Source organism: Camelus ferus, chromosome 27, assembly GCF_009834535.1.
Source record: "Camelus ferus isolate YT-003-E chromosome 27, BCGSAC_Cfer_1.0, whole genome shotgun sequence".
Taxonomy (NCBI): domain Eukaryota; kingdom Metazoa; phylum Chordata; class Mammalia; order Artiodactyla; family Camelidae; genus Camelus; species Camelus ferus.
In genome coordinates, this window is record NC_045722.1 from 3,439,373 (window position 1) to 3,453,576 (window position 14,204).

Sequence of the window (14,204 nt, forward strand, 5' to 3'; positions counted from 1 at the left end):
AAAAGTCTGTTTCAAATCAAAGCAGTGCAGAGAACACTGACTAGATCCTGAACTAAAGACAGAAACTGAAAAACCAGCTCATGGAGGTCACCAGACCTGTAATTTACCAGCGTCTATGGAGAGAATTTCATTGTAGAGTTTTATGTTGATATGAAGTCAGGATTGTCTCAATATGATGTAAAAGCTTGAGTCGTGAAGTTAAAAAATAACGATATAGGAGACTGGGGAAGGAGAACAAGCAGTAAGAAGGCAGTGAGAGTGTTAGAGCTATGATGCCATTTTATTTTATTGCTTCGTTTGTTCGTTGTTTGGACATTGGAAGCTCTTTTATTTGGTTCATTTGTCCCTTTGACATAGCTCCATCTCAGGTTTTGGTCTGTTTTGTTTTTGGCTTTTTAAGTACTTCTTACTTTTTGTCACTATGAGCTGATTCAAACTCGTCTTTTATATTTGCTGCCCCAGACCTGGAATTAGCCATTTCTCCATGGAGTCCTGGTTTCTTTCATAATAATTAAAAAAATTTTTAATAACAACTTTATTGAGATGTAATTTACATATCATAACATTACCTGTTTCAAATGTACAGTTCAGTGGTTTTTAGTGTATTCGCAGAATTGTGTAGCTGTAGCACCGTCAACTTCGGAACATTTTCATTCCCATGAAAAGATACCTTGTTCCCCACCAGCCGTCACTTTCCCATTCCTTCTTTCCCACACCTGTCCCTTGCTGAGATAACACTTCCTGGATTTATCTAGTCTGGACTTCCCACTGCATAGTACCATATTGATCATTTTGTCAGTGTACCATAGTTTGATCAGTGTGTCCCTTTTTGATGGATGCCAGGGTTGTTGCCAGGCTGTTTCCGCAAGTAGTGCTGCAGTGAATAGTCTTGCTTGTACCTGTTTTCTTATTTTGGCCAATGTATCACTGGGACAGATTCAGAGACTTGGGGCTGCCAAGTCAAAAGGTAAATGCATGTATAACTGTGCTAGATGTTGCAAACTTCTGTTTCCAGTGGGTGTGCCATTTTGCATCCCTGTCAACCTGTTGCCCTATCCTTTGCCTGTAATGTTGTAAACATTTGGATTTTAAATTTTTTATTTTATCTATCTACCTGTCTATCTTTTGGTGGGGAGAGGTAATTAGGTTTTTATTTATTTATTTTAATGGAGGTACTGGGGATTGAACCCGGGATGTCTTGCATGCTAAGCAGGCGCTCTGCCACTGAGCTGTACCCTTCCTGCTCCCAACATTTGGATTTTCACCATTATGACAGGTAAGAAGTTGTATCTCAGTGTAGTTTTAATTGGCATTTCTCTTATTATGAGTCAGGTTGAGCATCTTCTAAAATGATTAAAGACCATTTGCATTTCATTTTAGTCTAATTCTACATCTGTGTGAAAATGGTGAGATGCAATTACAGTAGTATAGAAAAGTCTTACTTTACCCCCACAAATGTATTTACAGCTGCTTGGTTATTATATATATGCGTATATATGGCTTCAGTTTGAGTATTTTGGGGCTCATGTCTTATCCTTCTGATACTATCAACATCATTCTTGGATTTTAGAGGTCTCCTCCCTGCAAGATTATGTCACATCAGAAGTGTGTTATCAAGAGATTAAGAGATGAGTGAATGAAATATGAATTTGTGACTTAACACAACAGCTTCCTAATGCAGACTTGAGTTAACAAACCTTTGAATTCAGTTTATTTTCATCACTAAAATATTGTTGAATAGAATTCTAGAGCCTAGTCTACTGACCTTGTGAGACTATGACATGACCTCTCTGAAACATCTTTGTTTTGCAACGAGAGCTTGTACACACATAACATTCTTTGCAGAAAATAGCTTTGATGCTGTAAGATTCATTATTAAGGATTCTTAGTCTTGTGTTCTCTGTTATATATATTTAAGTTGTTAGATTGTCCTGTGAGATTTCATAAATACTGCTTTTGCTAGTAAAGCTGCTGACAGCAAAAGCTTTTAATACATTATTCATATGCTGTTTGTTTTTTGTGTTCAAGAATTAATGCATCTTTATGCAGAATTTTTTTTAGCTGAACTTGGTAACAATTTGTAGACATATGGTGGCACACTTGAATAAAATCTGTAATACTTGTTTTCCATATGAGAAAAGTACTCTCTTAGTGATATTTAGAGCAACATCAGCTCCCTAGAACGTAGCTGATGACTGAAGAATAGTGGAAAAGAGCTTTCAAAAATGTGAAATAGTTACTGATAGAAATTTCTGCATTTTCAAGATGGCCACTGAACTTACCTGTTTCTTCTTCACTATCATGTGTATACTTACTGTTTGCCTTAATTCACTGAAAACTTCAGGTCTTGCCTCACAGTCTTCCTGTCCGTTCCGGGTCTCCCCTTGTTCTGGATAATTTGCGTGTCTGCTTGGCTCTGACACTGTCTCCAGTACTTGCAGTGCTTCAACTTCCTCGTCTCCAGTGACGTCTCTTTTATGCCACTTCAGGCATCAGCTTCCACAGCTGCACCCTAGCCCTGTCATCACTCACTCAGTATTAAAGTAATGTCACGGTCTCACCACAGTCTCCTGCCCTTCCAGGCTGCTCACATTATGCTGGCACCATTTTGCCCACCTTGGGTCTCTCCTGTTTATTCCCGCTCCCGCCTGTCTTAGACTCATTCTATTGATGACCACTTGCTGGTGACTTCAACTCTTAACTTCATTGTCACTTTCTACTCATCTGCCTAGAAGAATCCAGTTTTAAGTGTCTGCTTTCTTTTCCCGTTATACTCTGCAGAATCATAGTCTTTTCTTTGAACCGCTTTAAATACAGTTACCAGTCTTAACTGGCTCGCAGGGTAGCTAAGTAATCCTGTTTTCCCTTTTTTGTGCTCTCTTCTGTTCTCACTGAAACTGCTTCATGTGTTGACCACTGCCCGCGAACCTCTGACCCTTCCTGACACCCCCAGCCTGCCCACAGCGTCAAGAGTTGTACTCACCTCGTACTTTAGAGACCATACAAGCAGCTAACAGTGACTCCCATAGCTACCGCTAGACCTGCCTCGGTTAAGGTGGTGACCATGGATCTGTCCATCATGAAGGCACATCCACTTCTTTATACGTAACACTTTGTGGATGACACTGTGGAATTGTGTGACGATCCTTTTTCCAGAAACCTTTCCCCCAGTAGTTTGAACATTCATGAGTAAAGAGTTGATTACTACAGATTTTTAAAATTGAAGTGTAGTCGGTTTACAGGGCCAGTTTCTGGCGTACAGCATGATGTTTCAGTTGTACATACACATGCATATTCGTTTTCATCTTTTCTTTCATTATAGCTTACTACAAGATATTGAATATAGTTTCCTGTGCTATACAAACGAAATTTGTTTTTTTAAATCTATTTTATATATAGTAGTTAATACTTCCAATCTTGAACTACCAGTTTATCCCTTCCCACCCCCTATTCCCCTGGTAACCATAAATTTGTTTACTATGTCTGTGAGTCTCTTTCTGTTTTGTACAATTTTAATTAAAAGTTTCTATAAAGTTCATTTATAAATAGGCATTTCTGAGGAAGTTAAAGAGAGGGTGCTGATGGTTGCTTAAAATTCTTTAATTTTTACTGTTTAGATACGGTAGACCAGTTGTTGATACTTGACAGCCAGAAAGGCCTTTGCTTTGATTCCTCGTGTCTACTGTTATGATTCATAATTTTTTTACCCTTTGTAGAAGCAAATGCAGCTATTTTTTTTCAGAAAAAACTTGTTTATCTTGTTGTAAAGCATTAATGAAGAGTAGTCTGTTGCAACGCTGACCAATAGAAATATAGTGCGAGCCACGTACATAATGTAAAATTTTCTATGTACCATGTTAGAAAATTAAAAAGAAACAAGTGGAATTAATTTTTAAATATTTTATTTAGATATATCCAAAATATTTTAACATATAATTAGTATAAAAAGTAGTAAGATATTTTGCATTCTTTGTGTATGTACACTGAGTCTTCTAAATCTGGTGTATATTTTATACTTAAAGCAAACCTTAATTTAGAGACTCACATCTTGTATTTTCAATAGCCACATGTCACTAAGTGGCTACTATATTGGATAGTGCAGGGTTAATGTTTATGGTGTTGGGGACAGGGGAGCCAGACTAGCTTGGTTCAAATCTCACTTTCTCCACAGCTAGCTTCATGACTTTGTGCATTATTTATTCTCTTTGTGGTTCAGTTTTATCACTGTAAATGGGGATAATAATCATTCCTACCACTAGGTTTGGAGGATTGAAAGAATCCATACAGGTAAAGCACTAGAGTAATGCGTGGCACATAGTACTTGTTCAATAAATGTTAACTCTTATTGTTATACCTTTAGACTTAGTTCTGTAATCTCCATTCTGTCTTAGAAATACTCTTGCATTTTGTTAGAGTTAGGATTAGGTCTCAGATCCCTTGTCTTCTGTTTTGAATCAGGCTGTTTCTTACCCTCAGTTTCTTACTTTACCTCTTCTGGTGACTTTATAAACCAATAAGATGAACTCGGTTTTCTAGGACAGTTTTGGTTTCAAAGTTTCACTCCTCTGGTTACTATCACTTATTGAAATGATTGGGAAAACCCAACAACTCTGCAAGTGGCAGTGAGTTAGTGGAAGATTTATTATTGTGATTTTCAAAAAACTGACAGAAGACTGACAGCTACAGTAGATGGGCTTGTTGTTGCCTTTCTTTAAAACTCACACACGCTTCTCTATAAAGGAAGCCTATGTAATTGTAGCATTGAGATAAAACATTAGCATCCTCAGTAGAGGCGATCTTTTAATACCGGTAAGTATAGTCGTATCTAGTTCAGAGTTATTTAGAATGTGTTTCAAATTAGATAATGATCCATTTTTGTATTAAATCAAAGTGACTATAGTTGATTGAAAAGGAGATATTTAATGAAGTTTTATGAAGAAGATAATCCTGTCTTTAAAAAACTTGACAATTTACTGTAATAAGACATGTTTAGTCAGCATACTAATAAGGTATTGCTCATGGTAGAAAAAAAAGTGTGACACTATTTAACAGTCAAAGAAGCATTAAATTACAGCGTAAAACAGTGTTGCACTCAGAGCCTGGGACTGCACCTCCAAGTTAACTTTCACATTTATAGTATCGTTGAGCTCATATTTTCTTCAGTATAATATGGAGAAGTGGAACTGAAGAATCTCCTGTTTCAGAAATTCAGAAAACTCTGCATCAAGTATTAGGTGAAATGTCTTACTCTCAGGGCAGTCTCAGGGCAGTCTTCAGACCACTAATAACAACAAAAATTGCTTATAACATGAAAGTTTATATAGTTAATGAAAGTTCTATATAGTTGATGTAAAAATTTTTAGATTTTTCTCATCTAGCAGAATGAAAAATGACCAATTAAGATTTTCCCCATATTTTGAGCTGAAATATAAATATTGCTAATATTAACTAGGACTGTTATTAACATACATTTTCCAAGAATTAGAGAATTTTTACATAACTTCGTAACATTGCTAGTACTGTTTGCAGGTTACCAGATTGTACCTAGTCTTCTTGCCAATCATGTAGAAGTTATAAAAATTAATGTTAATTATTTATGGCACTTTAAAAAGTGATACTAAAACATTTTTACAAAGGACAGATTGTAAATCCTCTGAGTAGAAAATTTTTGAGAATGAGGCTGATTGTAAGAAGCAGTGGAAATCTGATGTTATGCAGACTCACTAAGAATCACTGATATTTAATTCCATCTTGGCCCAGGCACCCTTCAAACCTCTAAGACCCTAAAAAGATACAAACAGACAAAATACAAAAACAAACCCAGGTACAAACAGCCAGGAGCAGTGGCAAACCGGAGATCATTTTAATACTTTCTAGCCTTCTAGTTGGGAAGATGGGCCTTAGAAGCCAACAGACAGAACGTTCATTGCTGAGAAGAGCACGTTTAGGTCAGGATAAAAGACGTTTTCAAGAGATAGTTGTCATAGGAGGCCTCTGGGGAAGTGACAGTTGGGTTGAAACAAGACGGATGAGAGGAAGCTAGCCGTGTGACGGAAGACTGGGTGAGGAGCCGGTGTCCAGGCAGAGAGACAGCAAATGCAGAGACTGAACAAGGGAGAGAACACGGCTTGTTCTAGAAATTGAACTGTGTGGCCAGAGTTTATTGCGTTAAAGGGAGTGTGATGTAAGATGAGGTTGCAGAGCGGCACGAACCAGGTCCTGTAGCCCTTTTTGAGTGCAATGGTAATGAATTTGGATTTTATAAGAGGTATACAAGGGAGCTGTTGAAAGATTAGGCAGAGAAGAAAGATGAGTTTTAAGATCACGTAATATTATTTTGTATATAATTGTCAAAATGTGATTAAAAGTAAAAAATGAGGTCCATATTTTATGCGTAACAGTTTCTAAAATGTGACTGGTGGACACTAAGGTATGCTAGATGTTGACAGTTTGGGGCGAAATAGTGTAGGCTTTTCAACTATGAATGGTTACTATTTACTGAGGACCTGCCAAGCAATGAGGTGTAGGTGCTTTTTACATGTATCTTCATAGAAACCTCCTTGAAAGGAAGCCATTATTTCTCCTGTTTTGTAGGAGAGAAAACTGGATACAGAGAGAAGTGTGCTAGCATAGCACAGCTAGGGTTCTGAACCATGCCTGCTCGACTTCGTTTTACCAAAGTTTTTTCCACTGTGGCTGTGTTTTGGTGGGGAGAGGAAGAGGAGGAAGGCTGAAAATTGAAGAAAAGGAAAACACTCTTATTATAGTACATGTTTATTGAATAAATTCACTTATTTTTCATTCTGGGGAGTGGTTGGGAAGGTAGATGCTGTAAGTTAGAACAAGCAAATTGGATTTCCCTGTTAGGACGTTATGATCTTGAAAAAGAATTTCTGATCCAGCTTTGATTAGAAGTTGACATTCGCTGTTTTTCTGCTGTATCTGTACCATAAAGGTTTTCCAAAGCATATGTGTTTGTCAGACAGTTAAAATCACCCATACGGTATTAATAACTAATCAGTTATCTTACCTGAAATCCCCAGAAGAGGGGTTCTGTATGCTCAGTAGATTCAGTCTTTGGAGGACTTAGCTGCGCGGGGCAGAGAGGGGCTGACCTGGAAGCAATAACTGTTATGTGGCAAAGCAGGGTAGAAAACATTTGCTAATGCTTAAGTGTTGTCTGTTCTTAACAGGTAACACAAATGCATTTGGTCGATTGAGCTCTTTGAATGTTGGGTTATTTTAACTTTCTAATTTTCAAATGTTTTGATGATAAATTGAGAACTAGAAGGAAGAGATACTGAACTATATATATGGTGATAGTGGACACTGAGCGCTCAGGAGGGATGGAATTTAGAATTTAGAGACTGGATGGAATAGGATGGTCAAAAGTACCATGAAGGAGTAAAAGAAATACGAAGTCCTTCTAGTTAGTCTTTTAGCTTATAGTGAAGAGAGAGTTTTCTTAGGATAAATAACATTATACAGGATACTTACAAATCTGTTTACCCTTCTGTCCCACATTTCTGCTGTCAATACCTTTGAACCTCTTTGGGCAATAAGACACTTAGATTTCATTTTATTTCTGCCAGTCTTCATGTGCTTTGTGTTATTATTACTTTTTTTTACTCTGGGTACAGTAAAATGTAGAATAATTATCGGCCACACACAGTGTCCAGTGAGTGTTATGATTTGTTGATATTTGGGGGTGGGGAGATTTCAACTGAAATAAGTTCCCTGTGGGTGTTTTCCTTTCATAAGATAAAATTCTATCAGGAAGTGTGAAATATTCTATCAGAAGGTGAGGAATAGTCTATCAAGAAGTGAGAGCTATTCCATTAAGAAGTGAGAAATTCGTAGAGACCTGGGAGCATGGAATAGATAAGATATGATCATTAAGCCTATTTCAGAATAATCTGTACAGTGAGTCTGGCTGTAGTAAACTAAAATTAAGCAAACATAAGTGGATGGGGAATTGGGACCCCGGTGAGAAGCATAGGACAGTTTTTATACCAAGTCAGCCAAAGAGTGAGTGTCTGATAACCCTTCTACTGTGACAGAGGAGAAGTGGTTAAAGACCTAATGGTGGTAGATCTTTTGAAAAATAATCTCCTGTCCTCAACAAAGGATTTTTCACCACCAACGACAAATTTCTTTTGTTACTAAAAAAAAAAAGAAAGACGGCAAGAAGAATGTATAAGCAATTCATATTTTTAAAAGCGATAGAGGAATCCGTGGAGTAAAAAGCCTTCCCCCATACGCTGTCCGTCAGCTGCTCAATGCCACTGCTCTCCCCAGGAGGAAACTGCTGCCTCTTCAGCGCTTAGTCTTCCAGACTTTCCCCTGTGCATGTATATTTAAGTATATGCGTGCACACCCATATACCTGTGTATGTGCATGTCACAATACAAGTGGGGTCATCTTATACACGTTATCAAACTTGAATATTTTTATTTAACAATGTATGTAATGAAACAATATGTTTTGGAAACTGAAACTCTAATTCAAAAAGATACATGCACCCAGTGCTCATAGAAGCTTTATTTACAATTGCCAAGATACGAAATCAGTCTAAGTGTTGATCAACAGATGAATGGATAAAGAAAAGATGTGGTATATGTTTACATAGAATACTAAGCCATAAAAAAATGAAATTTTGCCATTTGCAAAACATGGATCGACCTGAGGTGTATGCTAAATGAAGTGAGACAGAGAAAGATTCATACTGTATGATGCCACTTATATGTGGAATCTAAAAAATAAAACAAGTTAATTAACATCTTTGTGCTTCAGTTTCCTCCTCTAAAATGAGAATGATAATAGTACCTATCTCACAGGGCAGTAGTGAAGAGTACATGAGTGGTTAGTGTGTGGGTAATGTTTAGGACGGTGTCTGATGCGTGGAAACATGCCTGCTATTACGTGTTGTGAGCAGGTATCTCACTCTTCTCCCGTGTGGGTAGCTAGTTGCCCTAGCAGCGTTGACTGAGTAGTTCATCCTTTCCCCCAGTTGATGCAGAATGCTGTCTTTGTCACATACGAAGTTTTCAGACATACCCAGCCCAGCTCTGTTCTAGGGCTCTGTAGCCTGTTGTGGGCTCTGTTTTTCCCAATTTGAGAACACAGTGCCTTAATTACTATAGCTTTATAAATACTGGAAACTGATGAGTGCAGTCCCTTTGCTTTATTCTTCGGAATTATTTTGGTTCTTCTTGGCTTTCTTTGCACTTCCATATAATTTTTTAAAAACTCATTAAAATTAGCAAAAACTCTGTTAGTTAGTAAGTTTTATTATGGAAGAGAGTGGTACTGATTGACTACTACTGAAATGGAGCCTGAGGTCTCGTTAATACTTTAAGCAGTGGGAATTCTTTAGAAGTTATCTGGCTGTGTAAGCTGAAGATTGATACTGTCTGCTGTGCTAGGTGGGCACTGGGAATATGGTGAATGAAAGCACTGCAGAAAGATAGATTGTCAGCCTGCAGCTCCCAGACGGTGCCCTGAGGCACTCCAGGGCACCTCGGTGAACTTCCAGGAGTGTTTCAGGCTTGTTACGGAAACGTATCTGTTAGACACTGTGTGAACTTCGAGGTCAAGGTAGGTCACAGTTTCAACATTTGATCTGTGCTGACTTCATTTCACTGCCGCGATATCTTTTGTGAAGTTTGGTTTTTGGCAGTCGCTGTGATAAAAAGCGAGTATCATGCAGAAATCAGAGTGGAACAGGAAATGTGGATGGCAGTGTCCAATCGGATTTCAAGGTTTGAGAAGCTGTGCAGAAGCCCAGTGGATGCACACGTCCCATAATAACTAGTTGTGGTTATTTAAAAATGAAATAAAAATATTTTAGAATTTGAATGTCGTTTTTTCAAAAGCATACTAACTTGTTAAGACGTGAGTATTTATTCACTCATTTGAACCTAACAAACAGGACTGTTAGGTGATTCTTTTAGCCCAGGGAATTCGTGAAAAAACTACTGAAGAAATAAGGATACCAGGAGCCAGGAAAGCTGGGGACTCTCTCTGCCTTAACAAGTTATTACAAATACTCAGAGATTAAGAACATTTGGAGGGCTGTGTAGGTAGGTTACTGTATGCCATGCCTGCTGGTAACAGGACAAGCTAATCTTGCCTGGGCTTCAGGGACAGACAGCTTTTCTGAGAAAGTGGCATTTTGCTGAGCTTGCAGGAAGACTGGGAGTGAATTGGCGGGGAGGGTGGGTGGGAATAGCTTGTGTGAAGGGAGCAGGTGTGGTGGGAGGCTGCCAGGAGTGCAGCACGCCTTACAGGATGCGGGGCTGCCAGTGACGCAAGGGGAGGGCTGGAGGGCAGGCAGTGGCCAGATCACACAGTGAAGTGGAGGCCAGTTAAGGGGTTTATTTACTGCTTCTTTTGTTTTGTTTGTTTGCTTTTGTATAAAAGGCAGTGGCAAGCCTTTGAGAGGTTTTGAGTGAAGGAAGAGTATCTTAGGTCACCACTGCTGACTGAGGGGATGAAGTTCAAAGATGGTAAATGTAAATATTTAAGTAATACTGTAATCTAAGTAATGTAGAGTGGGTATTTTTGGTAAAATTTTGAAGTGCCTTGATTTTCAAAGGCATTTGTAGACTTTCATATGAGTATAATTTTCATAATTTTTTGAACACATATACTCTTGTTGAACTTGGTTGATGTGGTACAGACTTTTTAAATGAAATAAAGTCAAAAGCAAGATAGAATGCTAAACTTAAAACATTTACATTGGTGTAATTATTTTGTATTTTTGTCAAATGGCAAAAAGTTTGAATTTTAAAATTTATTTTATTTATGTAATTAACTATTTTAAATTGGTAATATGCATAATTTGACCACCAGTCTAATGCATTTATCGCTTCTAAATTCCTGAGTTGTTTTAATTTGAGTGGTGTAATAATCGAAACATAGAAAAGATATAAAAGTGACTTTTCTTGCTTAACCATTTTGTGCTGCCCTGAGGTTTATATTTTGATTGATTTTACTGTAATTCCAGTAAATTAATGAAATATAAAAATTTTTATAGTACTAAGAAGCTAATTTCTGTAGGTTATTTCTGAAAAACTCCTAAGCTCACTTTCAAGAGTTTCAGTACTTGAAGAATCAGTTTCATATTCATCAAATGGGGTTTGAAACCCCGCGTGGTGTCTGGGAAAGGGCGATCAGCCTACTTGGAATTTGCTTATCATTGTGAGTGTTGGGAAATGTTAGAACCAGTGAGTGTTAGTTCCTTTCCTCCGCCGGTGTACGCGTAGTGTATGTGTAGTGAGTTTATGAGAGAAATACAGCAGGTAAGCACAGAAGAGATACCTTAGTAACAAAGAATCACTGTAATTTTCTGCCTCCTTTACATTCTGTAAAAATATTTCACTTTGAATACAAAAAATTTAAATACTTATGAATCCCATTGTAGGATTTGAAATAAAACTTGTTAGAAATCCGTATCATCTAACAGGGTTAGATTATCTCAGCTAACAGGGTCTTTTTTCCTAATATTTCCTAAATGGATCAGATTTTGATTTCCTAATACAAAGTAGGTTTTACTTATTAGACGTTCATAGAGAAATGACTGTACTTATGTATCACACCTAAAGAGGAAACCACTTAGGAGTAAGTTTTTGGACATGTTACCTTTTCTTATGGAAGTAGAAGAAAGTTTTGTTTCACTTTGTTCTTTTTCTTTATTACTTTTGTAGGATCCAGCATTCGAACATTCACTCCGTTTTATTTTCTGGTGGAGCCAGTGGACACACTCTCAGTTAGAGGCTCATCTGTTGTATTAAACTGTTCAGCCTATTCTGAACCTTCTCCAAAAATTGAATGGAAAAAGGATGGAACTTTCTTAAACTTAGTATCAGATGATCGACGCCAGGTTCTCCCAGATGGGTCCTTGTTCATCAGCAACGTGGTGCATTCCAAACACAATAAGCCTGACGAAGGCTACTATCAGTGTGTGGCCACTGTTGAGAGTCTTGGAACTATTGTCAGCAGAACAGCCAAGCTCACAGTAGCAGGTAAGTTTTGTTAAGTCAGTTATTTATATTTTCAAATTTTTATCAAGGTAAATCTTGATAGAAGCAGGATTATCCTAGAGTTCCGCTGAACTGGGAATAGCAAATAGGCTCATTTGACAAGTGTCAACTGAGCATGTGCTGTGTGGGGGGATCCTGCGAGGACTTGCTCCTGTGCTGTCGGGAATACGCTGCACACTTCTCCACTTTCTGATGGTTCAGATGATTTAGCTGCCATCAAAGTACTGAGCCAGTTCTTTTTTTTTTTTATCTTTTTAACTTGGAAACGACAAAAGAAATTGTGTAGGAAAATTGGGTCACTCTGATTGCTAACTTTCGTACTTTGCAGCATAACCATTTAACGTGATTTCATAAAACTTGTAGTATAGCCTGAGTCTTGGTTCCTTTACACCTTGACCAAGGAAATGACATTTAATTGGATTATTTAAAAATCTGTAGACTATATGTAGCCTGTATGTGATAGTATGTGTATTAATATTAAGGTGAAGAACAGAACGTTGTAAAGAAACATTCACTCCCTTTTAGAGCATCCTTATTTGAAGAATGTTGGAAAGTGTAAGAAAAATTAAGGGTCTAGAAGAGTAAGCTGTGGTTCCTAAATAAGTCATACTGTTTGTAATAGACATTGTTGTCCTCAGATCATTATTTCTACACTGAGAACCAGATGAAGTAAGTTTTTGTTAAGGGTCACACTGTACAAGAATTGTATCATCTTTTAAGTTTTCTATTCAGACTCACCTTGGTGAAGTGCTAGCATGTGAGAAAAGAATGTGGCTGAGACAGGTTTCCTGTTTCGTCCCCACTCCAGGGTCGTGGCTCCCCACCTCCTCCTCACTTCAGGGAGTATTTGCTGGTTCATTCCGAGCATGTTGGCTCTTTTTCTCTCCGGAGCTGAACACTCAGAGTTGAATTTGAGTGTGATGGACAGCCATTGTAATGGTTACCTAATCACAGGCTGAGGATGGGGGGAAAAAGGAGGAGAAAAGAATCAGGCCTTTTGACAGTTTGCCTTTTCTCTTTTTTCTTTCTTCTTCTTTTAAACATGTTTTTGCCAGACTTTCTCCAACATAATAAATAAGTCAGCATTATGCCTGACTGACCTGTGATGCCACTTAGGTCACTCACGTTCGCAGCCTCGCCTTTTAATCTTGACTTCTCCATCTCAGCTGTCCTCACGTCCAGTCACCAGGTCCAGTGAGTTCTGCTTCCTGATTTCTCTGTACGTGACCCGCATGCTCCTTCCTGATGCTCCTCCTTGTCATCCCAGCAGCCGTGTAACTGCCTGCTGCCTCATTCTTTCCCTCCTCCAACCCAGGCTGCTCTCTGTGGCCACAGCGCCTTCTCTCACCCTTCAGTGGCTCTCCAGTAAACAACGTCAGGTTAATGTCTAAACTCTTTTAACAGGCCTCTTGGGTCCTTTTATGATCCGGCCTCCATGAATCCAGCTTCATTTCTTAGTGCTCCACCCTGCTTCCGTCCCTGTCCACCCCCCCACCCCCCCCACCCCCCCCAGCACGCTCACCACATTTTCAGCTCTGATAGTGTTGAATGTTTTCAGTTCCCTTCATCCTCTGCCTCTGGCCTTTGCTCATGGCTGCCTCCTTGCCTGTTAATTCTGTCCTCCACCTTTTCTTCTCTTTCTTCTCCTTTGCCAGATTTGTCCGTCATTCCTTTTAGTTCTTATCCTTTAGGAAGTGTTTTTGACCTTATATCTAAGTAAACAGGCAATTTTAATACAAAAGCCAAATTCTTTGGCTGCAGACAAGATTCTGTAGGAGAGTTGTTTAACCTGCTCTTGGCCTGGATGTCAACAGGAAATAATATCCAAGCTAAGAGATGAATTGAAATTCTTTTTAATAGTTGCATTGTATCCATTGTATACATATGTTGTGATTTATCCAGAGATTCCCTTTTTGATGAATTGTTAATGGATAAAAATTGATGTTATAGATAGTACTATATGGAACAAACTTTTGCAAATCTTTATTTATAGAGTAGACTATTAGAATTAGTAATTCTACTAGTTGCTGGATTGTAGGTTATACTTTGTGCTTGTCATTTAAAAAGACAGCACTGAACTGTTTGCCAGTTCCTCAGAATGCTAACCATAAAATTACCACATGAATGAGCAATTAGACTCCTAGGTATCTACCCAGGGGA

General features: G+C 38.2%; 1 protein-coding gene and 1 long non-coding RNA gene across 8 annotated transcripts in view; one reads left to right on the forward strand and one right to left on the reverse strand.

Moving 5' to 3' along the window:
• The window catches only part of NEO1 (neogenin 1), a 160,894-nt gene that overhangs the window by 33,012 nt on the left and 113,678 nt on the right, over positions 1-14,204 (forward strand). For 6 of the 7 annotated variants that reach the window (XM_032469157.1, XM_032469160.1, XM_032469161.1 and 3 more), the window contains exon 2: positions 11,709-12,026. In XM_032469157.1, coding sequence (XP_032325048.1) covers positions 11,709-12,026 — 318 coding nt within the window. Of the gene's footprint in view, positions 1-1,254; positions 1,277-11,708; positions 12,027-14,204 lie in introns of those variants that run through there. The other variant, XM_014557025.2, reaches the window with a different exon arrangement.
• Positions 12,042-13,214, reverse strand: LOC116660258. Its single transcript, XR_004315680.1, has 3 exons — positions 13,145-13,214; positions 12,783-12,999; positions 12,042-12,302 (listed from the first exon to the last, which is right to left on the reverse strand). It is a non-coding gene; the product is annotated as an uncharacterized LOC116660258 (long non-coding RNA).